The sequence below is a fragment of the Bombina bombina genome, chromosome 4, assembly GCF_027579735.1.
Source record: "Bombina bombina isolate aBomBom1 chromosome 4, aBomBom1.pri, whole genome shotgun sequence".
NCBI lineage: Eukaryota > Metazoa > Chordata > Amphibia > Anura > Bombinatoridae > Bombina > Bombina bombina.
The window spans coordinates 76,532,562-76,559,851 of NC_069502.1; the positions used below are offsets into that span (position 1 = coordinate 76,532,562).

General features: G+C 39.7%; 2 protein-coding genes across 2 annotated transcripts in view; one reads left to right on the top strand and one right to left on the bottom strand.

Annotated features, from left to right (window-relative positions):
• The window catches only part of ADCY3 (adenylate cyclase 3), a 413,132-nt gene extending 399,967 nt beyond the window's left edge, over positions 1–13,165 (top strand). Inside the window, 2 exon segments of the mRNA XM_053709517.1 lie at positions 467–591; positions 10,680–13,165. Coding sequence (XP_053565492.1) covers positions 467–591; positions 10,680–10,862 — 308 coding nt within the window. The 3' untranslated portion in view covers positions 10,863–13,165.
• An 8,522-nt stretch (positions 13,166–21,687) lies between these two features.
• Positions 21,688–27,290, bottom strand: part of CENPO (centromere protein O) — a 31,329-nt gene continuing 25,726 nt past the window's right edge. The window contains exons 6-7 of the mRNA XM_053708913.1: positions 22,674–22,845; positions 21,688–22,100 (exon numbers count right to left, since the gene is read on the bottom strand). Coding sequence (XP_053564888.1) covers positions 21,964–22,100; positions 22,674–22,845 — 309 coding nt within the window. The 3' untranslated portion in view covers positions 21,688–21,963. The remainder of the gene's footprint in view (positions 22,101–22,673; positions 22,846–27,290) is intronic.

Below are 27,290 nucleotides of genomic sequence, written 5' to 3' on the forward strand. Positions count from 1 at the left end.
ATAGTGAATAAAAATAATTTCAAGGACAAACCAGTAGGAATAAATTCAGTCTTGCATCCTCATATGTAGCATGCCTTTGGTGAACCCATATAGATGTCATTCTCAGATTACATTTCTGCAGCACATCAGGGTGGCCAGCAATTTTAGATCTCAATCAGTACCGATATTTAAAGCTTGTGGAATATGAAGAGGGGAAAGGTTGGACAATCTGGCTTTATATCAAGTGCTGCATTATTCATCATTAGTAATAAGGAAGACAACAGATTTACACAGAATGTAAACTTGCTTAACCCTTAGGTTGACAGAGATAACTCCCTTAACTATCAATGTGGGATGATGAAAAAAGTGTAATCCAGTGAAAGGTAACTGGTCTGTGTTTTTCTATTCAGAGACTAGTAAATACTATTGCAGTGTTATGACTATTGGTAATTTTGTGAATACATAACAATGACTCCTGCAATTCCAGGTTTGAATAAAGGCGGAGTGCTGGCTGGGGTTATTGGTGCTCGTAAGCCACATTATGATATCTGGGGAAATACAGTGAATGTAGCAAGCAGAATGGAGTCGACGGGAGTCATGGGGAATATACAGGTAATCGGGTATTAAATAATCCAACGTAGGGACTATCAGTTTATTATTGCCTGGAATTAACTTTATTTCTATCTAATGACCATTGTATAGTAGATAGAAGTTTTCTAGAAGTATTTAGTATTATCCCCTTGGCCTATACACTCTTACTTTCCTTTTTTTAAAGTGTATATATATATATATATATATATACACACACACACACACACACACAGTTGTGCTCAAAAGTTTGCTTACCCTGGCAGAAATCGTGATATTTTGGCATTGATTTTGAAAATATGACTGATCATGCCAAAAAACTCTTATTTAAAGGGACACTGAACTGAAATTTTTTCTTTCGTGAATCAGAGAGAGCATGCAATTTTAAGCAAATTTCTAATTTAGTTCTATTATGGAATTTTCTTCATTCTCTTGGTATCTTTATTTAAAAAGCAAGAATGTAAGTATAGATGCCGGCCCATTTTTGGTGAACAACCTGGGTTGTTCTTGCTGATTGGTGGATAAATTCACCCACCAATAAACAAGTGCTGTCCATGGACTGAACCAAAAAATAGCTTAGATGCCTTCTTTTTCAAATAAAGATAGCAAGAGAACGAAGAAAAAATGATAATAGGAGTAAATGAGAAAGTTGCTTAAAATTGCATGCTCTATCTGAATCGCGAAAGAAAAAATTTGGGTTCAGTGTCCCTTTAAGGATAGTGATTGTGCTGCCTCAATGAGGCATAGAATATTACATAGCCTCTGTTATGTTCATGTTGTTAGAGTTAAGAAATCATATATTTTTATGCCATTGTTTTCTAGGCTTCCCTGTGTTTGTTCTGTACTGCCATCTAGCGACCCTTTTTGGTAATGCTCCTATTTTCTAAAATGTCTTACCTCTGACCTTACTATGCATTTCCTTTTGTGTATTACTCCGCCCTTGTAGTTTTATGATGTTTTCCTGTGTCATGGCTGCAGCTAACAGGCCTCATGTAACAAGCACTCATGTTAATTCATTGCAAGCTACGATCAGTATCATCTTTTGACCGCAAAATACTTTAACCATTCATTCATCTGCTATATTCATTATCTGCTGTAACCTGATATTCAGAATAAAGCAACTTTGTGGATGAACAAGGTATTGGTGAGTTCAGCTATCTGACAAGGATTGTCTGCAGTGATTGTATCTTCTTATACAGGCCAGGCATAGAGGTCTCAGCAAGGGATAGATCATTATTACAACTATCTGAGTCAGAATAGTCAAAAGATGTATAGAATTCCTACAGCCTGCTATGTATATGTGTGTGTTTAATCTGCAATCAAGCTCAGGGTCATCCGCCATCTTGTGAAAGCACATGTCGCACAAGTTTATTGCACTTCATCTGAATGTTAAAAACTGTTTCTCTGCATTGAACTGTTACCCCACCTGTCTAAGCTGCTGTTTGTCTTCTTAAAGAGACAGTACCGTTTTTTGCAAAACTTGAAAAAATGTCCAGACACTCTTTTATAGCCGAACCTACGCAGATACATCATGCCTCTGAACCCACAGACGTACAGGGAGCAGATCCTGCAGATATTGCTGAACAGAGTGTAAGACCCAAACGTACAATAAAACCGACACATAAACTCAGAGAAAACTATGAATTCACTAGAGATGAGTTCTCCAGCAATCTGTCAGACCTATGGGACAGAACTTCACAATGCATGTCAGTTTTGTCACACTTTAATGATCAACCAGCCAAATTGAGAGACTCTATAGATCACCTATCTGCTGCATATGAACGCTACCAGCGGCTGTCTGCAAAATACACAGCCTTCTTACAGGACTTTAATATAGAGGACTCTTCAGCAGAACTGACTAGGACTGATGCACTGGACCAACATAGAGATCTCTTAGTGCAAATGGCTAAAGAAAAGGCAGAGTTCCGCATTGCTCAACTGCAGGAGACCAGATCTCATAGATCCACATCAACTAAGCTCACTGCACGTTCTTCTAGATCCTCTCGCTCCAGAAGTTCAACATTAAGCGACAAGCTAATAGAGGCCCGTGCTGATGCAGAATCAAAAAAAGTGCAAAGCTCCTTTATCAGAAGGGAAGCAGAAATGGAAGCACAAATGGCTGCCCAGCAAGCAGAAATGACTGCCCAGCAAGCAGAAATGGCTGCCCAGCAAGCAAAGGTGGATTCCCAAATAAAGGTTCTGCGAATGGAAAAGGAAGAAGCAGCAGCCCTAGCAAGGCTGAAAGTCCTTGAACAAGCAATGGGAGAAAGTACTAATTCTGATTGCCATATCCCAGCAGATCTGGAAGACCCAGTTGAACGCACTAGTAAATACGTGCGAAAGCATAATATTTGCAACGATACAGAGTAATCTCCTGTGCCTACTACTAACACCATCGTTCTCAATCTCAACACAGAGACCTCTCAGCACCAAATGCCTGAGCCTCTTCAAATCCACAACACAAGTGCATCTAAGCAGCAAACCGCATCACCTCCCGCTGACAATAAGGTGACTTCCAGTGACAAGCCGCCGCTCAAGCCACAGCTAGCAGAAGCCTTAGAGACTACACCACAGTTGAATGCTCTTGCAACATCATTTTATCCTGGTAAACTTCACCCTTCTTCACCAAAGAACTTTCACACCCAAGGGGTTCCTCAAGTTACTTTGGCACCAAAGAGTGAGAGATCAGACTTGACTGACTTTGCCAGATACATGATACGCCGTGAGCTCATTAACACAAGCCTCTCAAGGTTTGACGACTGTCCAGAGAGCTACAGGGCCTGGAGATCAACCTTCAAGGCTGCTACCGCTGATCTCGACCTTACAACCAAGGAGGAACTTGATTTGCTCATAAAGTGGCTGGGGCCGGAATCTGCAGATTGTGTTAAAAGACTGAGAACAGTACATGTTGACCACCCAGATGCAGGCCTCGTTGCTGCATGGGCAAGACTTGAGCAAGCCTATGGTAGCTCTGAAGCCATAGAAAGCGCTCTGTTCAACAGACTGCAAAACTTCCCAAAAATAGGAAACAAAGACTATCGCAAGCTCCAAGAATTAAGTGACCTCCTCATGGAGCTTTCTGGACACTGCTCATGGTGTCAATCCTGTGGTGTCTAAACTGCCATATAACCTGCAAGAGAAATGGGCACAACAGGGCTCAAGATACAAAAGAGACTATAACGTATCCTTTCCTCCATTTTCATACTTTTGCAGGTACATCAGCGATCAAGCCTGGATGAGAAACGATCCCAGCTTCAGCTTCTGCGAACCCAACTTGCCTGCTTCATCATCCTTACCAACTTCATCAAGGTATGATAACACGGCAGCTAAACATAGAGACTTTAATAGAACAATATCTGTTAAAAGGACAGACATCTCACCACCCGTATCCTCTCCTGCAAACCAGAGTGACTCGGGCGAGAGAGATAAAGACCCTAATCGTCAGTGCCCTATTCACAGGAAGCCTCACCCTCTTAAGAAATGTCGTGGGTTTAGGGCAAAGACTTTACAAGAGTGCAGGGAGATTCTCCAGAAACTTGGAGTATGCTATAGGTGTTGTGCTTCTTATGGTCACTTTGCTGAAGACTGTAAAGATGTTATAAAGTGCACAGAATGCAGTAGCGACAGACACGTTACAGCTATGCATCCTACTCCACTTCCAGACAACCCACAGCAGCTAACTGACTTCACCCCTGTCTCAATTCATGGCGGGGAGCAACAAAGTCGTGCTCCAGTCACAGCGAGTGTTTCCTCTGCATGCACAGAAGTCTGTGGAGAAGGCTTAGACTACAAATGCTGTGCCAAGGTATGTCTAGTCAAGATTTACCCACAGGATCAACCTGAGAAAGTTGCTAGGATGTATGCTATAATAGATGAACAGAGCAACAGATCCCTGGTTAAGCCTTAATTGTTTGAGATCTTCGGCATAGAGGGTCATGCAACAGCGTATACTCTCAGAACCTGTTCTGGTTGTGTAGAGGCCTTTGGCAGAAGGGCCAATGGATTCATGGTCTCTCATATCAAAGGAAACGAAGGCATACCCATACCAACATTAGTCGAGTGTGACCAGATACCAGGCGAAAGGGAAGAGATTCCTACTCCAGAGGCTGCCTATCACCATCCTCACTTAAGGCACCTTGTTGATGAGATTCCGGCAATGGACATGCATGCTGAAATCTTGGTCCTGCTAGGAAGAGACATTCTCAGAGTACATAAAGTACGCGAGCAGTGCAATGGACCTGACAATGCCCCTTATGCACAAAGACTTGATCTAGGCTGGGTGATAGTGGGCGATGTAAGCTTGAATAGTATGCGTACGTCATCTGAGATCCACTCCTTCAAAACTTACATATTAGAAAATGGACATGCATCCCACTTCAAACAGTGCTCTCGCCATCATGAAGTAAGGGAGAAGCCTCCTGACATCATCCAAATACCTGATGGTACTCCTATTCTTTGTGATGACAATCCGGGTACCACAGTGTTTTGTACTACAAGTGATGACAACAAAATAGCCTTGTCAGTTGAAGACAGGAAATCATCTAAGCCCAAACAATGGCATTATGTTCCATCTGAAATTAATCCTGCAGATCATGCCACCAGGCCAGTGTCTGCAAGTGTCTTTGCAAATTCTTCTTGGTTAACAGGCCCTGAATTCCTGCTGGATCATCCAGAAGAAACCACAGCTGATGTCTTCAGTCTTCTAGAACCTGACAACGATCCAGAGATTCGTCCTGAAGTAAAAACCCTTGTCACCAGAACTGAACAAAGACTCGTCTTGGGCTGTCAACGCTTTGAACGTTTCTCCAAGTGGACAAGGCTTGTGCGTACCATTGCAAGGTTAGTCCACATTGCACACTGCTTTCACACAAAGCCCACAGATGTTCACTGTCAAGGTTGGCACGTGTGCCAAAGGTTTCTTTCTGCAAAGGATATTGCTGAAAGTGAACTGTTCATAATACGCAGTGTACAACAGGATGTCTTTGGCTCAGAAAGTAAATGTATCCGTGACAAGAGGGGCATTCCAAAAAACAGTCCTATAGCTAACCTGAACCCATTCTTTGACAATGATCATTCCGAGCCAGCTCTACCACTTCAAAAACTCAAAGAATGCTGGTACCTGCCTTTCTTCGGAGTGTATCATCCACATAAGCCAAAACAAATCAGGGTAGTGTTCGACTCTGGTGGCCAAGCAAATAGCAAACGATGGGCAGTGCTGTTCACTTGCATGAGTGTGCGTGCAGTACACATTGAAGTAATAGAATATATGGATGCCTCAAGTTTCATAAATGCTCTAAGGCGATTCCTTGCCATCAGAGGACCAGTCAAAACATTAAGATCTGACTGTGGAACTAATTTCGTTGGAGCCTGTCGAGAGCTACATCTCAACTCTAGGCCAATTCAAGACCTTTTAACTGAAAAGGGCTGTACATGGATTTTCAATCCTCCTCATTCTTCCCATATGGGTGGCTCCTGGGAGAGAATGATAGGCATCAGACGTAAAATACTGGACTCCATGCTTATGGACTTGAAATCCACAAGACTCACCCATGAGATTCTAACCACCTTCCTGGCAGAAGCATCTGCCATAATCAATTCAAGACCACTTGTTCCAGTTTCTGTAGATCCAGAGGCCCCAACTCTCCTTTCTCCAGCTACTCTTCTTACCCAGAAGCTTGGGTCTGTTCCTGTTCCCCTGGAGACTTTAAAACAGGAAATCTGTGCTACAATCAGTGGAAGCGAGTACAACACCTTGCCAACTGCTTCTGGAATCGTTGGAAGATGGAGTATCACTCTACTCTGCAAGGACGCAGGAAATGGCAACGTCTGAACCCTAACATCAAGGTTGGAGATCTTGTTCTCCTCAAGGACCAGCAAGCTGAAAGAATCGAATGGCCCATGGGACTGATTATAAAGAGCATTCCTAGTGATGATGGAAAGGTGCGTAAGGTGGAGGTGAAAGTTGCAAGACAAGGGACTATAAAAACTTTCATCAGACCGATCACGGAACTTATCTTGCTCTTGCCCTTTGGAGACTGAACTTACTTATGTATGCTGTTGGATTCTTCCTGTGACTTCAAGAAGGAAGTATCTTGAACTTTAATTGACACAACTTGAAGTTTATATTATAGTAGTTGCATTATATGTATGTTCTCCTTATATCTTTCAGGTCTTCAAGACATCTCTGCAAATTACATTGTTATGCATAACTTCCGTTATGATTTAAATAGTGACATTTATTATGCCAGACGGGGAGTGTGCTGCCTCAATGAGGCAAAGAATATTACATAGCCTCTGTTATGTTCATGTTGTTATAGTTAAGAAATCATATATTTTTATGCCATTGTTTTCTAGGCTTCCCTGTGTTTGTTCTGTACTGCCATCTAGCGACCCTTTTTGGTAATGCTCCTGTTTTCTAAAATGTCTTACCTCTGACCTTACTATGCATTTCCTTTTGTGTATTACTCCGCCCTTGTAGTTTTATGATGTTTTCCTGTGTCATGGCTGCAGCTAACAGGCCTCATGTAACAAGCACTCATGTTAATTCATTGCAAGCTACGATCAGTATCATCTTTTGACCGCAAAATACTTTAACCATTCATTCATCTGCTGTATTCATTATCTGCTGTAACCTGATATTCAGAATAAAGCAACTTTGTGGATGAACAAGGTATTGGTGAGTTCAGCTATCTGACAAGGATTGTCTGCAGTGATTGTATCTTCTTATACAGGTCAGGCATAGAGTTCTCAGCAAGGGATAGATCATTATTACAACTATCTGAGTCAGAATAGTGATCATATGAAGCTATTTATTATCACCTAGTTGTTTCGCTCCTTTTTAAACCATAATAATAACAACAGAAATCACCCGAATGGCCCTGATCAAAAGTTTACATACCATTGAATGTTTGGCCTTGTTACAGACAAACAAGGTGACACGCACAGGTTAAAAAGGCAATTAAAGGTTTATTTCCCACATCTGTGACTTTTCAAATTGCAATTAGTGTATAAATAGTCAATGAGTTTGTTAGCTCTCAGGTGGTTGCACTGAGCAGGCTAGATACTGAGTCATGGGGAGCAGAAAAGAACTGTCAAAAGACCTGCGTAACATAGTAATGGAACTTTCTAAAGATGGAAAATGAGATAAAAAGGATACCATCCCCACTGTGAAGCATGGTGGTGGCTCACTGATTTTTTTTTGGGGGGGGGGGGTGAGCTCTAAAGGCATGGGGAATCTTGTGATAATTGATGGCAAGATGAATGCAGCATGTTATCAGAAAATACCAGCAATTTGCATTCTTCTGCACGAAAGCTTCGCATGGGACACTCTCAAACATGCGGTTCATGCAAGACGACCAAAGACTTTGCATGACCTGGAGGCATTTTGCCAAGACGAATGGGCAGCTATACCACCTGCAAGAATTTGGGGCCTCATAGGCACCTATTACAAAAGACTGCACGCTATCAATGCTTTTGTATCAATGACAGTATTAAGAACTAAAGGTATGCAGACTTTTGAACAGGGGTCATTTAATTTTTTTGCCATGTTTTTTTTTAGGATTGTGCTATGACCTTCATTTGAATATGAATCCCATAAGAAATAAAAGAAATGTGCTTCCTTCTTAATATGAGGAGAGTCCACGGCATCATTCCTTACTGTTGGGAATACTGAACCTGGCCATCAGGAGGAGGCAAAGACACCCCAGCCAAAGACTTAAATACTCCCCCTACTTCCCTCATATCCCAGTCATTCTTTGTCTTTCGTCACATACTCCTTACATACTTTTTCAAAATTCTACAAATTTGACATTTTTGCTTCGGCTGAAGCAGCTTTTGGGAGACAGGTTTTACAGGCTGTGGTGCCCTCAGATTAGGGTCCGCCTTTCCTTTAACCCTCCCATTATCATTTAGTGTCCTCTAGAGCTTGGGTATAGTTTTCCCAACAGTAAGGAATAATGCTGTGGACTCTCCTCATATTAAGAAGGAAACATAAATTATGCTTACCTGATAATTTCATTTCCTTCTGTATGAGGAGAGTCCACGGCCTCCGCCCGTATACGCCGATGGGCGGCCCAAATTTATTTTTTTCTCTTCCGCCACCATTTATACCCTGATATTTCTCCTACTGTTCTTTGTTCCCTTCGCAGAATGACTGGGATATGAGGGAAGTAGGGGGAGTATTTAAGCCTTTGGCTGGGGTGTCTTTGCCTCATTCTGGTGACCAGGTTCAGTATTTCCCAACAGTAAGGATGAAGTTGTGCACTCTCCTCATACAGAAGGAAATGAAATTGTCAGTTAAGCATAATTTATGTTTTTGCCTGCTCACTCATGTTTACTTTAATAATTGTACATATATTATCAATTCTCCAAGGGTATGCAAACTTTTGAGCACAACTGTGTGTGTCTGTGTGTGTGTGTGTATATATATATATATATATACTGTATATAAATAAAATAAGAGTATCCCTGGATTAATTTCTGTGTTCTGATTGTGTCCATGCTCTTACAGTTACAAGTAACTATTGTTGGCATTGCTCCACAATATTACTTTACTGGATCAGTTTCATATATCATATGAGGACCAGCCCTAATTTACCTTTTTTGTGGCTCTTGGAATCATTGTAAAAGAGACAAATTTCATGATTGAGATAGAGAATGCAATTTTAAACATATTTCCAAATTACTCTTGTTATCTAATTTGCTTTGTTTTCCTGGTATCCTTTGTTGAAAGGCATACCTAAGTATGCGTAGGAGCAGCAATGCGCTATTGGGAGCTAGCTGCCCATTGGTGGCTGTACATGTATGCCTCTTGTCCTTGACTCATCTGATGTGTTCAACTAGCTCCCAGTAGTGCACTGCTGCTCCTTCAAAGATAACAGTGAAATTCAGCAAATATGATAATAGAAGTAAATTGAAAAGATGTTTAAAATTGTATGTTCTGTCAGAATCATGAGAGAAATATGTTAGGTTTTATGTCTGTTTAAGCACAAGTTCTAGTTAAGCTATGTTTAAAGGGACAGTTCACCCAAAAAAGTTCTCCCCTTTAAATTATTCCCAATGATCATTTTAACCTGCTAGAGTGTATTAAATTGGTTACAAGTAGCTCATTTACTCCTATTTCAGCATTTGAAATAGCTGATTTAGCCTGTGGTATCACCACCTACACTGAAAAAAATTAATACTGGAGTATAGGCTATTGAATAGACTAAGTATACACAGCCAGCAGAAGAGATTACACTCTCAGTGGGATGCAGGATAGTTAAGTAATAAAATTATCATTTTCCATTGTTCTCTCTATGTATTGAACTTTGGTGTTCCAGCCAAATAAAAGATAAGGAAGCAAGTGTGTTACACAAACTTAGAACATAATGAGATCTGATATCACCTTTAAGTTCAACCCATTGTAATAGGCTGTGGTTTCAAAGCACAAAATCAGCTACTTTATATACACAAATAAGCATGAAAATGGAATTTCTCAAATATTTTATACTCTGCAGTTGGTATAACAAGTCATTTAAAATACATTAATGGAAAAACAATTTTACAGTGTACTGTCCCTTTAAACTAAAGCTTCTATATAAGGTTTACCAGGTTACACAAATGCTATACACACACATCATCACATGAAAAAATAGGGACATAAAACACTGTGACTGTAATATAAAATGATTTTATAAGCAGAGCATTTAAAAGATTGGTTTCCTATTTTTGGGTAGCATATTGTTATATTATAGCTGTTACTTGGGCTAAGAGTATACTATCCACATCCTAGGCCTGTTAAAGGGATAGTTTCCTTATCCACTCTTGATCCCATCAGCCTAGGAACAAATATTTCCTTATCCAGCTTAGTTTCCTTGTGTTTTTAGTGTTTCCATTTTTTTGAATTCTTGAAATAAAAGTTTTTTTTAACTTATCTCTGCCAAAGTAACATTGTACTGGTATAAGCCTCTAAGGAAATTGAGTGTTTTTAAGGGGTACACAAACATCAGTCTAGCACTGATAAAAAAAACCCTACAAATGTCTTGTAATTAAGTTTCGCATAACATAAACTTTATCTAAAGAATAGGTCATATTATTTTTAGCTGTTTTCTAAATGTTTGTTTGTTTTCAAGGTTGTGGAGGAAACACATGATGTCCTTAAGGAATATGGCTTTAGGTTTGTACGGAGAGGACCTATTTACGTGAAGGGCAAAGGTGAACTACTCACATTTTTCATGAAAGGTCGGGACAAGCAAGGGTCCTTCATCAATGGCTCTTCAGTTACCCTCCCTCATCAAGTAGTGGACAACTCTTGATAGATGATCTGCACGTGAAACAGATCGTACAAAGAAAGTAGTCACACACTGAAGTCAGTGCCGACAGACACGGGTTAAGGAACTTCAGAAATCAACATATTTACACAAGGAGAAAAACAACTTTAAAACCATAAATATAAACGTTTATTTACATTTTTTCTTTCTGGAGTTGCCTTTTAAACGTTTCTGCTTCAGTCTCTGGCATTTTAGTTTGTGGATCTTGAGATGGAAAAGGGTTTGTTTCCCTCTTGACTACAAAGCGTTAGTGTCCGCCTATATACAGAGAGAACATCCAGCTTGTGGAACTGAAACGTTACATGGAATAGCATTACGCAGTTTAAATAAAATATGCTGTTTTTGTAAGAAAAATGATAAAGGAAAATGAAGACTGATCTGAAAAAAATCCAAGGAGCATAAACATGAGGTTGTGCTAATGCTGCCAACTGCATAGAATTCTTCTGATGGAGGAACCAAGATCCTCAGTACAATGGCACAGATACAACCCTAAACAGGATTACTGTAGTTTAATAACCTGTCAATGTAGTTAGGAGGAAATTGAAGAGAGTGCAATATATTTAATTATATTTGGATACAACAACAAAATATTTTAAAATAATAATAATCATCAGATGAATACATACATAGATTGTAAAAGATTTTTGTTTAACTTTTACTCACCAAAATATTATATCTATACACACACAAGTAATATAAAATGTATATTTTTACTTGTTGGTTAGTATTTCAATTCTAAATACTACCCCTACATTACCTTCTGCAATGGCTTTAATTAAGAAATGCAAGATTGCAAGTGTTGATACAAGAATATGACTGTTTATTAAATCTTAATATTTTGGCAAACCTCCAGTCTATTTTCCGGTTACAAAAGAATTTTATATATAAAAAAAAAATCATCTGTTGTGTTTATTTTATTCCCTTTAGAAGCCCTTCCTCGCTAGAAATACACTTCCTAGTCCAATTCTAGAGAACTCTCTGCTTCAAAAACGTTATTATACAATAACATTTCTTATAGGGCCATTTTTTTTTTGCTACAGCCCTAAAGAAAAATAGCCGCCTTATATAAAGGTTTATAGTTGGACAGAGGGGATGGGTAACAAGTTATATATAAATGCTTGCAACAGGCTTTATTTTGTTTATTTTCTTTTAGATCTATATTTTTTACAAATATTAAAATATATATATATATATGAATTCTGAAGATGCGCTGTAGCTACGTAAGACAACTTTTGATGACGGGATATCTAGTTTTGAAATTCCATATCTCCAAAAGCCTTTTGTAAGGTATAATGCTCGGTTTTGGGGAAGTGAAATTATCTAACAATTGCCATGTTAGTAGCAATAGAAACAATAATTATAGAAATCTGAGATGTTTAGAATGGAAAAAAATGGGATTCAGCTGTAGAATTAAGTATCTCAAAAGTAATATGGCTATTTGGACCAAATCTCACATTTTTCACCAATTGTACATTTCCTAGTTGTTGTAAAACGCTTGACCAGGGATATTCCACTAGTGGCCTCAGACTTGCAGTATCAGAGGACTGGACCATTGTAAAGAATCTTACACTCAGGACTGTGGTGGGTGGAGTTCAACCACCTGCATTTTTACTAAACGACCAAGCTAACAAAAAAAGGATACCTAGATATTTTTTTTTTCCTTTCTGTTTACTTTTTGGCTTGCAGGATACATCATGCAAGATAACAACTTTTAAAACCATGTTCCATTAATCTTCAAGAAGCATGTACTTCCTACACCATCCATAAGTGCGTTCACTTAGTGCTGAAATGTAACCAATAACTAAAGTCCTTGCTTTTGTATTTTTTTTTCCCTCCGGAAAATGAATCTCCAACTAAATTTTTTAAAATGTAACTGTAATTATTTGACATGTAAGAACCTCACCACTGTGACTAAAATTGATGTTTTCATTTAATATTGCAGGATGAATTCACTACATTAGATCAAAAGGTTAGATAAAGCGTGTATTGTATACGATATTTCACTTTTTTTGAAGTTTGCTAAGATCAGCAACGTATTTACACTTTCTAAGAGTTTCACAAATACAACTGGTAGAATTGGAAAAAAATAAACATTTATTTTATGTAGGCAAATACAATTAATTTGGGTATCTTAATATGATGACGGACGTGCTTATGCAGTGAAACTGTTAAAAAGATGGTTTGGAAGAACACTGGCGGACTGAAAGTCTGATAGGTTTTTTAACATCCTGTTTCTTCTGCTGCAAGTTTTGGGTATCTGCTTTTAATAAACTGCATTCTTGCTACAATTGATTAAGTCTACTTTCCATTATACAGATTTATACTAGCATAAAACAACATTTTGGATAAAAGGTTTGAGTAGTTTCATTATATAAAAAGTTCGGAATAACCACCAATTACAGATGTCAAAACATCATACTTTTTGCTTCTCATTTAAGAACCATTTTTACAGGATACAAACTAACAATCTCGGATATGGCAGAGAGGGCTACAGTGGATTGAAATCGAGGACATTATAGTGCAAAATGACATACTATAATTAGTTACAGCATGTCACTTTAGCATTACTGGTCCTACAAGTCTATGAACAGCAGCATGACCCAGCAGCGGCTGTATTCCCCCAACACCAGAAGTTCTCTGCAACTCCTAAGTGGTTCTATAACTATGTGTCTAACCCCTTTGCATTGGTTAAACACAGATGTACAGGGTCAGTGGTGCTAAAATTAGAGGCTCTATTTCTTTTTGAAGATACGATGAGTCCACGGATTTCATCCTTACTTGTGGGATATCGCCTCCTGGTCAGCAGGAGGAGGCAAAGAGCACCAAAGCAAAGCTATATAAATAGCTCCTCCCTTCCCTCCCAACCCAGTCATTCTCTTTGCATGTGTTAGTGATATGAAGAGGTAAAGTGAGGTGTTAGTTTAGATTCTTCAATCAAGGGTTTTTTATTTTTAAAATGGTACCAGTGAGTGCTATTTTATTATAGGGTGTAGCCGTATTCCTTGTCAGCCTCTAGAAAAAAGTAGAGCTACAGGTGGCTTTAAAGCAATGGGAACTGGTGGGATTAAATTCTCACTTCGCCTCCCATACTGAGTGCTGCCCTTCAGATGATGGTCTTAGCAGATATTAACTAAGGCCCTGTATGTGTCCACAGAACTGCAGGAGGGAGAAGACCTCTTGATCCTGTGAGACCGGTCATGCTGTTGCTCAGCATAGGGGTAAGTGCAGTCCTTTATTATTCTGGGACATAAAATTAACTCAGAATAGACTGTATGATTACCTATCTGATAAGTGGGGAATTAGATTTTTATGGACCTCCCTTATTACTCGGAGACATTACATAACTTTATCCCTACGTGTCAAAAGAGGTTAAGTTATTGGGCAGTTTTCTGCAGTTTCAGAAGCAACATCTACTTCCTTCAGTACTGCTTTCAAGGGCTTACATTACTGAAGTTTGCAACCCAGGAGGGTTATCCTGTTTCAGTTTTAACTTGCTAATACGGGATGTCATGAGGAATAAATGATGTTGCATGTCCCTGCTTCAACATGAATGTATTTACGGTGCAATGTTACATGTATCTGCCTCCAACGGCTTATATTAATAGAAGACTAACAGCCGACAGAGAGGTTTATTCGGTTTTCAGCATAATACATATTACTTCATGTCCTCACTCCCAAGGGGCTTATTTTAATAAACGGACGATGGGGAGGTTTATTTTACTTTAACAAGCTGTTATATACGTTGCTACATGTCTTGGCTCCCAACGGCTTATATTAGAGAACTATCAGCCGACAGGGAGGTTTATTTTACTTTAACAAGCTGTTATATACGTTGCTACATGTCTTGGCTCCCAACGGCTTAAACCAGGGAGGTTTATTTTATTGCACATGCAGTGTGTTGTACATGTCTCATTCCCTACGGCTTCTTGTACCAAGATGGCAGCCGACTAGGAGATTTACTTCCCCGTTCATGCCATATGTGAGACAACGACTTGTATGGCATTGCGAGCTGACTGGGGAATTTATTTACTTTTCATAAGTGCCCATGAGGTTCTCCAACGGCTCCATTTCTTATAAATTAGCGGCCAGGGAGATTTAACTGATACGCCCATGATGGGCGGAGCTATGATATGCGCCATGGTTTGCGCACCTTTTGAACATTCCTTCAATGGACGCCAGATGCTTTCTCTGCTGTGTTGCAAAAATATAGTAGAGAGGCTCTGAGCGCTTTAGGTGTCTGTTTCCCTTATTTCTATGTGGATCAGTATATGTTGGGTCCACATAGATATGTTTTCACATGTTATAGGCTTAATTGGCGACAGAAATAAAAGAGACAGTAAAAAAATTTTCTGTGTAAATTTTATTAAAACAATTGCGTCTGTTTTGTTTGTTCAATCATCCTTTGTGACGTCGGATGGTACAAACTCTCACAAGAATGAGTTTCTCTAAGAATTTTAAAGAGACAGTAACCTCTTGTTCTGTGTGTATTATATTAAATGAATTTCAGCTGTTTTCTTTGTTAGTTCATCCTTTATGACTGAGGATGAAACAAACGCACTCAAGCATAGAGTTAATTTTCAGAATTAAAGGAACAGTATCGTTTCCTATGTTCAAATTTGTTTTTTCTTTTTTAACCTATTCCCTCTTCGGCGATTGCCGTTTGGGAGTCTGTTAACCAAAGGCCATAAATTTCTCCTATAGTATTCCAATAGAAATTTTAGGGCCCGCATGTAGTGTCCTGTTTGTCCTTCACACTCCACTCTGGATTATGATGCATTATATGTTTTTACATAGGGTTTAGCATTGCTGGAAGAATTGCTATTCTAACAGTTTCTCCATGTTACTGAGATTTTCCGTTTCAGATGGAATTGGTTCCTTGGGCGTTCTCTATATTTACAAGACTGTTTCCCATAGCCGTATCAGATAAGAGGCTGGATGACATTCCTTGGGGGAGGAGTAGTTTCGATCACTACGTGAACTTCTATACCCGTAGAGGATAGTCTTCATGGGCTAAATTTAGTTATGGGACACACACCAGGGTTTACAACGGCAACCATCTGTGTACTTTGCTGCCGTCACTGGTATGGCGGCATATTGGCTAATTCTTTTATTTCACTTCCTTCCCTTCCAGTTATCAAACTGGGAGCGTAGGTGGCTCTGTTCCAGCTCTTGGTACCTTATAGTTAGAGCCTTGTTTTTATGGCTATGTGTTCTATGACTAAGATTTTGGTGAACGCATAGCCTGCTGTTGAATCAAATACAGCATGGGGAACATGCTCCGGTCCGGGATTGGATCCTGTAGGGGGCCGGCTTTCCGTTTTCGCTCTTGTTTGGTTTCGAGCTCGAATGTTTTCCTCTCAGAGGCAGTTTCTGCTTTCTAGATTGTCTAAGGTTCAGACAAAGGGAGAAAGGTCCTTACGCTGCGTAGGAGACCTCTTAGACCTGGGAGTGATTGTTCCAGTTCTAATATTGGTACAGGATCTGGACCATTTTTCCCTTGATTCTAGAGGGTCAATTTATGTCAACCGGTGGATTAAGGGTCAAGTACCTTCCTGTGCCGTTCACAAGATTCATCTTGGGTTTGCCTTTATGGACAAACACTTCCCGTTCATGGTCTTCCTTTCAGTCTTGCCACGGTTCCGAGTTCTTACGGGCTTTGCAATGGCGCCCTCTCTGGCTAATATCCTAGTCCAGGCGTCATTCTTACAGCAAGCAAGATTTCCACGGACATGGTATTATTATTCCCGTGAGCTCACGGGTGGAGGGTGACTTTGGAAAGGTGTTCCTTTGTCTCAAGCACAAGGGTAGCTTTTTGGGAATCATAACAGATTCCACATCAATTCAGATTTTTCTGACTGAGGTCAGGAAATAAAGGTCTATCATTACGGGTCTGGGCCTTCAGCCCACTTCTTGGCCTTCAGTGGCTCAGTACATAGTGGTATTCGGGCTGATGGTGACGGACTGGACGTTAGTTGGACAGAAAGCTCAGCATGCTAAGGCACTGTGACTGAGCTCTGTGAAAACCCGAGGGTTGCAGGTTCAATCCCCGGTGAGGTCCATTCAACCTTTCATCCTTCAGGGGTTGATGAAATGAGCCTAGTTTTCGGCTTTCAGCCTAGGTTCTCCTTTTCCCCCGTTTGCTTTTTTTTGCCGGGGGTTTGTTCTGATCAAATAGGAGAAGGCATCGGTGCTTCTCCTCACTCTGTGTGGTCTTGCAGGTTTTAGTATGCTAAGCTGCTGACCATGTCACTTCTGTAACCTTGGACTCTTCCGTTGAGGAGGAATCTCTTCTTCACCCTAATCTAGTTTCGCTGAAGCTGTTTGGGGATTAGACTTTGATCTATGCAAGCGAGGTTTCTTTGATTCGGTCATAGATAACTTAATTCAGGCATGTAAGCCTGTTACTAGAATGTTTTACCATAAGATGTGGTGTAAATATATCTTTATTGGTGTGAATCCAAGGGTTACTCATGGAGTAGGGTAAGAATTCCCAGACTTTTGTCCTTCCTCCAAAGAGAATTGGAGAAGGGGTTATCCGCTAGTTCCCTAGAGGGACAGATTTCTGCTTTGTCTATTTTGTTACACAAACGTCTGGCTTTTGTTCCAGATGTACACTCCTTGTGTCAGGCTCTGACTAGAATAGGGCCTGTATTTAGACCTATTACTCCTCCTTGGAGTTTGAATTTAGTTCTTAGAGTTCTTCAAGGGGTACCGTTTGAACCTATGCGTTCCATAGATATTGAGTATTATCTTGGAAAGTTTTATTTTTAGTTGCTATTTTTTCTGCTCAAAGAGTATCAGAGCTTTCAGCATTACTATATAATTCTCCTTATCTTATTTTTTATGCGGATAAGGTGGTGTTGTGTACTAAACCTGGGTTTCTTCCTAGGGTTGTGTCAGTTAAGCACATTAATCAGGAACTGTGGTTCCATCTTTGTGTCCTTATCCTTCTTCTCAGAAGGAAGTCTGTTACATAATTTAGGTGTGGTCCGTGCTTTAAAGTTCTACTTGCAAGCTACTAAGGACTTTCGTCAATCACCTTCTTTGTGTTTTTTTTCTGGGAAACGTGGGGGGTCAGAAAGCTACGGCTACCTCTCTTCTTTTATGGCTAAGAGTTTCATCCGTTTTGCATATGTGACTGCTGGACAGCAGTCTCCTGAAAGAATTACGGCTCATTCCACTAGGGCTGTGGTTTCCTCTTGGGCATTCACAAATGATGCTTCTGTTGAACAGATTTGCAAGGCTGCAACTTGGTCGTCTCTTCACACTTTTTCCAATTTTACAAATTTGATACCTTTGCCTCAAATGAGGCTGTTTTGGGGAGGAAAGTTCTTCAAGCAGTGGTGCCTTCCATTTAGGTTCCCTGTCTTGTCCCTCCCGTTTCATCCATGTACTATAGCTTTGGTATTGTATCCCACAAGGATGAAATCCGTTGGCTCATTGTATCTTGAAAAAGAAAAGGAAATGTATGCTTACCTGATAAATGTGTTTCTTTTTCGATACAATGAGTCCACGGCCCGCCCTGTTCTATGAGACAGGTTATAAAATTTTTGTTAAACTTCAGACACCTCTGCACCTTGGCTTTTCCTTTCTCTTCCTAACTTCGGTCGAATGACTGGGTTGGGAGGAGCTATTTATACAGCTTTGCTGTGGTGCTCTTTGCCTCCTCCTGCTGACCAGGAGGCGATATCCTACAAGTAAGGATGAAATCCGTGGACTCATCGTATCGAAAAAGAAACAAATTTATCCGGTAAGCATAAATTTCCTTCTTTTTTTTTTTTTTACAGGATGCAGTTTCTGCATTATGTCCCTTTAAAATACACATAATGCATTATAACAAAACAGCCATTATGTGTTTTTTGAACATTAAAACCAAATTAAGAGTTCTAACAGATTACATTAATAAAGCAAGTGTTTAAAATGTAGAAATGAAAACAATAAAAACAAATATTCTATATCTTGGCCATGATACAAGTTTTTGTTGTTTTAATGTATAATTAACTTGACCTAACCTATGCCAAAACCTGACTGGTGAGACACATATAAAGCAGTATAATTGGGTGTGAAAAATACACCAGAAACTTAAAAATCAATGCAAGAGAGAATAAAAACTTTATTTAGTTAGTACAGAATATTTTCCTGCCAAATTTTGCTGATGAAGGTTGTAGGACATCCAGCCTGTAATGAGTCGAAAAAGTGTGATGCGCTTTCCAGACTGCTACTTTATAGATGTCAGATATTGCATCAGTCTGAAGTGCCCAGGAAGTAGATACTTTCCTAGTAGAATGTGCCCTAAGCCCATCCGGAACTTGAAGCTTATTAAGCTGGTAAACATTCTAAATGCACTAGCTCATGGGTACAACAAACAAGCAGTTTTCCTAGTCCTTCATCCTGTCAACATAGTAATAGAGACAATATACCACATCCAAAGTATACGGTGGTTTTCCCAACCATTAACTTCTTTGTGAAACAATATGATGGCACAATGTCTTTAGAAGAGTGAAAATCTGACATTACTTTTAGTAAGAATTCTGGAACAATCCAAAGAACCACTTTATCCGGGTGAAATGAAAGAAACGGTTCAACTGACAGCGCTTGTAATTCAGACACACATATCGCAGATGTGATAGCCACAACAAACACATTCTTCAATGTTAGATAGAGAGTGGTTTTAATTGCTTAAAGGGAGGCACCATCAAAGCATCCAATTCAAGTGTAAGATCCCACAAAAGATTAGGCGTTCTAAACAAAAGGACGAATATGAGATAATGCTTGAAAGACCTGAATCACTACTGGATAGTGTGCCCAATGGATCCCTGATATTGCTGAGACTAGAACCTTGAGTGTAGCTGAAGACAGACCATGTTGAAATCCATCACAAAGAAATTGGAGATAGCCTGTCTGAAACATTCAGAACCCATACATCTGGAATTGTTTGTACTCAAATATCCCTGAAATGAAACAACCTTGCTCCCACAGGAATAACTTGGGTACAGTGACAACAATGGACCAGATAACGAGTGGAGCACTAATTAACGTAAGCTTTTTGTGCGCGTCGGGTTGCGCTTGAATTGTGAGTTGAAAGTAAACTGTTTTCACTTGCGCGTAGAAAAAAACCCTACTCTCACGCAAACCCGATCGCATATTCTCATGTGCGCCAAGTTGCTAACCCAACATGAAAATGTGAATATTTCCTATTCCAATGTTGTTTACATAACAGCATGTGTTCTATTTATTAAAAAATAAGTATTTCTACATATATCTGATGGTTTTTGGATATGGATATACTGTGTATATATATATATATATATATATATATATATAAAATTGTATAAAAAGGTATAGATATATACAGACATATATAGGAATATCTATTATAAATAGAATATATTCTGCTATGTGCAGAACATTGGAATGTGAAATATTTACAGTAAATACACAGTATAATACTTTATTAAATATGAATATTGCATATATATGATTTTACATGTTTTCATCTACATAACTGCAAAGGGCTCCAATGCCCTTATATATTTGGCTAGATACGTATAAATCTGTATTTATATGTATACACAAATATGCATAGATATGTAATATATGTATGTCTATGTTAAAGCCTTTTGCCTGCCTTTTTTTCCCCTTTTTCTAACTCCTTTGTGTGCAATATTATTTTGTGAATCATTTATTAGATATTGTTATTATGAGTGTAAGTGTACTTTGTATATGTTCTCTGCAACTGTTCAGAGTTCTGAAGTCGCTCAAGCAATTGCGTTTACTTTCAACTACTAATACCAGTAGTAAACCCGACGAGCATAAAACTCTGCGATAAACCCATCATTCCTCTCAAGCAAATGTTTGCGTTCCACTTGTAATCTGGCCCGGTGTGTTTTACTAACAGAATGTGGACATTGAAACAATACACTTAAAGGGGCGTGTTACTTAAATTCCGATTTATCCTTGATGCAACTGTGAGAAAGAGCTACTCTTCGTATTGTCCTCTGTATGGTGGAAAAATAAATAAAAAAGTGTTATCAGTCTTCAATTCACACTTGCCTTTAACATGATTGTGTGGGATTTCACAATCATCTTAAAAGATTTTACAGTAAACTTCTTTTAACTGAGGAGTGAAAGAAAGTGACTGTGTCAGAGCATGTCAGATTCACACTCCCTTGTAAGTCCTGGGACAAGCATAAAGTTCCATTACAATGGGACGTGGTAAATAATGAAATTGAGGTAAAACATTTTTTTTTACAGAGATAATCATGAGAAATTTTTGTAGTGTTACCAGATATACATATTGGTAATTTGTTCCCTATAAACTTACAAATTGTGTGGCGCTCAAATAGATCCATTGATTGACACCTGCTACACACTACTGTCAAACACTGATTTTATGAAAAGTTCTGTTCATTGCTTTCATTTAGAAGCAAGAAGAAGGGCATGGAAAAGCTATGTGTATGGCAGCATAGAATTGCTGTGTAGAAGTGCAGGCTGAACATTGGACTTAAGCTCAGAAGCTACTTCTCCCCACAGCAGAGCAATACGGGCTGTAACTGCAAAAAAACAAAACAAAACAGAGAAATATGTTCCACCTGCCCTTGTACATACAGCTGATATTCAGGAGTTTGCTGAGCGTCGCTGACGTTCCTATTTCCTCCATACTTCTCCCTAAGAAAAGTGGTACAGAGATAATTTCACAGCGCCAGCATTTAAAAACAATGATAATTTGGGGGTTTTAATTGAGACCTGTAACTTTCGTAAGTTGCTATTTTTACGGTTTTAAGCTACAAAAAAAAAAAAAAAAAAAGACTCCATTTTCTTTTTTTTTGTTAAGGAAATGTTATGGTTTTTGCTCCACACAATACAATACAAATCCTTAAAGTTTACCAGTTCTATAGTATATAGTAGCTCACTAGCTTTACAGTAAACAGTTTGCACAAAACACCAATGATATTTTCTGTCTTTTGGCACTGGTTTCTCATTTGCTGTAAGAAAAGGCTAAAAGGTCTAGTGTTTGAGTGTGTTGCTACCCATTCCAGCAGTCAAGAGGTTAATAGCACATACTTAGATCAGATACTGAAAAAAATCACTCCACCAGAGATGAATGTGTTCCATTCAGGGTTTCTTCTTCTGACCTAACAATCTCAAGAGCTTTATGAAGTGGTTTTTGTTGGAATAAGATGGAGTGGGATGATAGTTTATCTTGAATAGGTGGCACATTTTCTGGTGAAAAAAGGAAAACAAAGAAAAAAGTTTTATCAAAATATCCCCCAAATATAAATAGAATGTTGCAGTGGCTGGTTAGATAGGTCACAACAAATGGAATGATAAAAGGTACCAACATCATTTCAGTGCTAGTCTACGTAATTTCAGAGTAGCAAATGCATGAAACCCAAATTTTTTCTTTGACGGCTGAGATAGAGAATATAATTTTGAACAACTTTCCAATTTACTTCTATTATCTAATTTGCTTCATTCATATTATTTGGTTAAAGATGTAGCAATGCACTACTGAGAGCTAGTTCACTCACTGGGTGAGCCAATAACATGAAGCATAGCAGCAAACAATCAGCAGCTCCTGAGAGTACTGAGGTATTCTTTTCAACAAAGGATACCAAGAGAACAAAACAAATGAGATAGAAGTAAATTGGAAAGTTGTTTAAAATCCCATGCTCTGTCTGAACCATGAAAGAAAAAAAAAATTGGTTTCGTGTCCCTTTAAAACGTGCAGCATTCTTGCTTGCCGCACTATTTATCTAGCCTGCACATGAGTTTATAACAAGTTTCTAAACTTACCGTTACATGTGACAACAGCCTTTGTGGGAAGGCAACGAGTTATGTCGCAGTATTGCAGTTTTGCACTGAAGTTGTAAATTCTGCCTTCTAGTTTTAGGTTATACTCAAAACTGAGCAGAGTGCATAACGAATTCCTTTGCAGGGTCCCACAGATGAAAGGACCTGGAAAGATCTATCAAATCGAAAAAGAAACGAAACACACAGTTGTTACAAAAACAGGTCAAGAATTAAAAGGACATTAAACCCAAAAACTATTGTTCATGATTTAGATGTGATGGTGCGATCGTTGGTGGGTCGGAGCTGCAGCAGGGAGGCAGGTGGGCAGCCATTGCTGGGGGGAATGATGACAGAGGGGGGCGGGATCGTGCACGGATGAGGGCATGCGCACGGGGGCGGGAGACCTACACTATGGAACAATGTACATTTTTTTATTATTTTAAATTTGTATGCAAACTTGGTACTGGCAGAATGGCTTAAGATGGCGGGGACAAAAGAGAGCTGTTTGAGAGGGGTCAGGGAGGGATTAGGGGGTAGGATTTGTCAGGTGGAAGTCTGATATCCACACTAAAGCTAAAATTAACCCTACAAGCTAGCTAATTAACCCCTCCACTGCTGGGCATAATACAGGTGTGGTGCGCAGCGGCATTTAGCAGCCTTCTATTTACCAAAAAGCAATGCCAAAGCCATATATGTCTGCTATTTCTAAACAAAAAGGATCCCAGAGAAGCATTTACAACCATTTATGCCATAATTGCACAAGCTGTTTGTAAATAATTTCAGTGTGAAACCTAAAGTTTGTGAAAAAATTAGCATTTTTTTTATTTGATTGCATTTGGTGGTGAAATGGTGGCATGAAATATACCAAAATGGGCCTAGATCAATACTTTGGGTATTGTTTGTATATTTACTTCTTTTAAACAAGCCAAATAAAGGATTGTACTTTTACCCACACATCGAGCAGTGCCTGCAATTTTCTTTGCACACATTCTTTCATTTCGGGCTGATCTCCTGTTGCTACGGCACTCTGTTTCAACAAGCCTCTGATTGGATGGTTTTCATTGGTTCCGGTGCAGCTGCACGCCGTAGCTCCAGCAAATCAATACTTTGGGTTGTCTACTACACTACACTAAAGCTAAAATTAACCCTACAAGCTCCCTAATTAACCTATTCACTGCTGGGCATAATACACGTGTGGTGCGCAGCAGCATTTATCGGCTTTCGAATTACCAAAAAGCAACGCCAGAGCCATATATGTCTGCTATTTCTAAACAAAGGGGATCCCAGAGAAGCATTTACAACCATTTGTGCCATAATGTAAATTGTAAATAATTTCAGAGAGAAACCTAAAATTTGTGAAAAAGTGAACGATTTTTTTTTATTTGATCGCATTTGGTGGGGAAATGGTGGCATGAAATATACCAAAATGGGCCTAGATCAATACTTTGGGATGTCTACTAAAAAAAAATATATACATGTCAAGGGATATTCAGGGATTCCTGACAGATATCAGTGTTCCAATGTAACCATCGCTATTTTTTTTTGGGGGGGGGGGGAATGGTTTGGAAATAGCAAAGTGCTACTTGTATTTATTGCCCTATAACTTACAAAAAAAGCAAAGGCTTGATTTTAAAATATGCTGACCGGGAGATTCATTTTTAGACGCCCACAATGGGCGGAGGTATCTGAGACAGCAGTTTGTGTTCCGCGCCACTTTTTGTTTCACTTCCTGTGACCGGAGAGAATAAGTTGTGAGAAGATAGCAGTCTCAGTCAGCATAACGCATATTAGACTAAAGGCATGCGTTTCTAGGACCGGACAGCGTTTCATTATTCTGCAGACCGAGTTACGGATCTTTTGCGGAGGGGAATAGTAGCCGGTGTCAGCAGGGCAGGTAGGCACCTCAGCAAAGTCAAGCTGAGGTGTAGAGGTGTTCAACAGTACTTGTGTAACTCTATTTAGTGCTTACTACAAAAGAAAAAGAAAAAAAAAAAAGTTACGTTTTAAAATTTAAAGAGACAGTAACTTTTTTTCAGTTTCATTTTTATTGAAAAATTTAAGCTTTTTATTTGGTAATTTGATCCATTGTGAATCAGAATGGACCAAGAGGCCCTGCAAAATGTCACTTTATGTTTTAATGCCAATGTGGAACCACCAATCCCTTTATGTTCCACATGTATTGAGAGAACTTTAAATTATAGGGATAGACTTTTTTAATGAGCCAACATTGTCTAAGGCGGATGCTGTTCAGGAGTCTAATGACAATGGTCAATATATGCCGCAGCTTTCTCCTCAAGCGTCCAAACTTTTATCGCCTACACATGCAGTGCCCTGCGCTTCCTCTCCAACTACTCCTGGAGTTACGTTGCAAGACATTGCTTCTCTTATGTCCTCTGCGGTTTATGATGAGTTGTCTGCTTTTCCAATACTGCAGGGAAAGCGCAAGAGAAAAAATAAACATTCAGTAAACGAGGTTACTGACGCAGTTGTTGCTATTTCGAATGCCCCCTCCCAGAAGCCTGAGGAGGAGGATAGTTCGGTAGCATCTGAGGGTGAAATCTCAGACTCTGACAGTGTAATTCCTCCTGCTGATACTGAAGTTATATCTTTCAGGATTAAGCTAGAACACCTCCGTCTGTTACTTAAGGAGGTTTTGGCTACTCTGGACGATAGCGACACCACGGTCGTAGTTAATCCTAAGAAACCCAGTAAGCTAAACAAATATTTTGATGTACCTTCCATGGTGGAGGATTTTTTTGTACCAGATCGAGCTACTGAGATCATTGCTAAGGAATGGGAGAGACCGGGTATCCCTTTTTCTCCACCCCCTATATTTAAAAAGATGTTTCCCATAGCGGACTCTATCAAGGAGTCTTGGCAAACAGTACCCAAGGTGGAAGGGGCAATTTCCACTCTGGCTAAGAGGACTACTATCCTCATACAGGATAGTTGTGATTTTAAGGATCCTATGGACAAAAAATTAGAGGGGTTACTCAAGAAGATGTATGTACACCAGGGTTTACAATGGCAACCCGCGGTTTGTATTGCTACTGTCACTAGTGCAGCAGCATACTGGTTTGATGCATTGTCTGATTCTAGTCGGACAGACACTACAATCGAGGAAATCCAGGATAGGATAAAGGCCCTTAAGTTGGCCAACTCCTTTATCACGGATGCTTCCTTTAAGGTTATTAAGCTGGGAGCTAAGATTTCTGGTTTTGCCGTACTGGCCCGCAGAGCCTTATGGTTAAAATCCTGGTCTGCGGATGTGTCATCTAAGTCGTAACTTTTGGTGATTCCTTACAAAGGAAAGACTTTGTTTGGGCCGGCGTTGACGGAAATAATTTGGGACATTTCCTCCCTCAGGATAAGAGAAATAAACAAAAGGGACGTCAAAGTAATTTTCGTTCCTTTTTTAATAACAAGGGAAATACTTCCACCTCCTCCTCCAAGCAGGAGCAGTCCAAGCCTTCCTGGAGACCCAATCAGTCTTGGAACAAGGGAAAACAATCCAAAAAGCCTGCTATTGAATCAAAAGCAGCATGAAGGGTCTGCCCCCGATCTGGGACTAGATCTTGTTGGGGGCAGACTTTCATTCTTCGCTCAGGCTTGGGTTCGAGATGTTCAGGATCCCTGGGCAGTAGACATTGTGTCCCAGGGATACAAACTAGGAGTTCAAAGGGGCAGGTTTCTGCTTTCAAGATTATCTGTAGACAAGACAAAAAGAGAGGCATTCTTACACTGTGTTCGGGACCTCTCCAACCTGGGAGTGATAGTTCCTGTTCCAATGCAGGAACGGTGTCTGGGATTCTATTCCAATCTGTTCGTGGTTCCCAAAAAGGAGGGAACCTTCAGACCGATTTTAGATCTCAAGAGTCTAAACAAATTCCTCAGAGTGCCGTCCTTCAAGATGGAAACTATTCGTTCCATTCTTCCTTTGGTCCAAGAGGGTCAATTTATGACAACAGTGGATTTAAAAGGACGCGTACCTGCATGTTCCCATACACAGGGATCACCACAAGTTTAAGATTTGCATTTCTAGACAAACACTTCCGGTTCGTGGCTCTTCCATTCGGTCTTGCCACAGCTCCCAGGATTTTTTCAAAGGTTCTGGGATCCCTGCTAGCGGTGCTCCGATTGCGGGGCATTGCAGTGGCGCCTTATTTGGACGACATCCTGGTCCAGGCACCATCCTTTGAACAAGCAAGATCCCACACGAAAATGTTATCTTTCCTGCGATCTCAAGGATGAAAGGTAAATTTGGAAAAAAGCTCCTTAGTTCCAAATACAAGGGTAATCTTCTTGGGAACCATAATAGATTCCTTTTCAATGAAGATTTTTCTGACAGAAGTCAGGAAATCAAAGAATAATGCTATATATTACACCTCTTGATACCATAAACACTTCTTCATAAACTAAATACAGGATGAACATTGCACCTTCTCATACCCTCACGGTACGGGCCCCAAAAGCCTGGGGTCGGCATCTCTCACCCTGCCCAAAGGGCAGGCCAGCATACAGACTCACACAAAGTTATGATCCCTCCATAAAGCTCTGTAATGCCACTTCTTCTGCCTCTTTTGCTGTGCAATGAAGTGCAAAGACTCTGGAAGTTGCAGT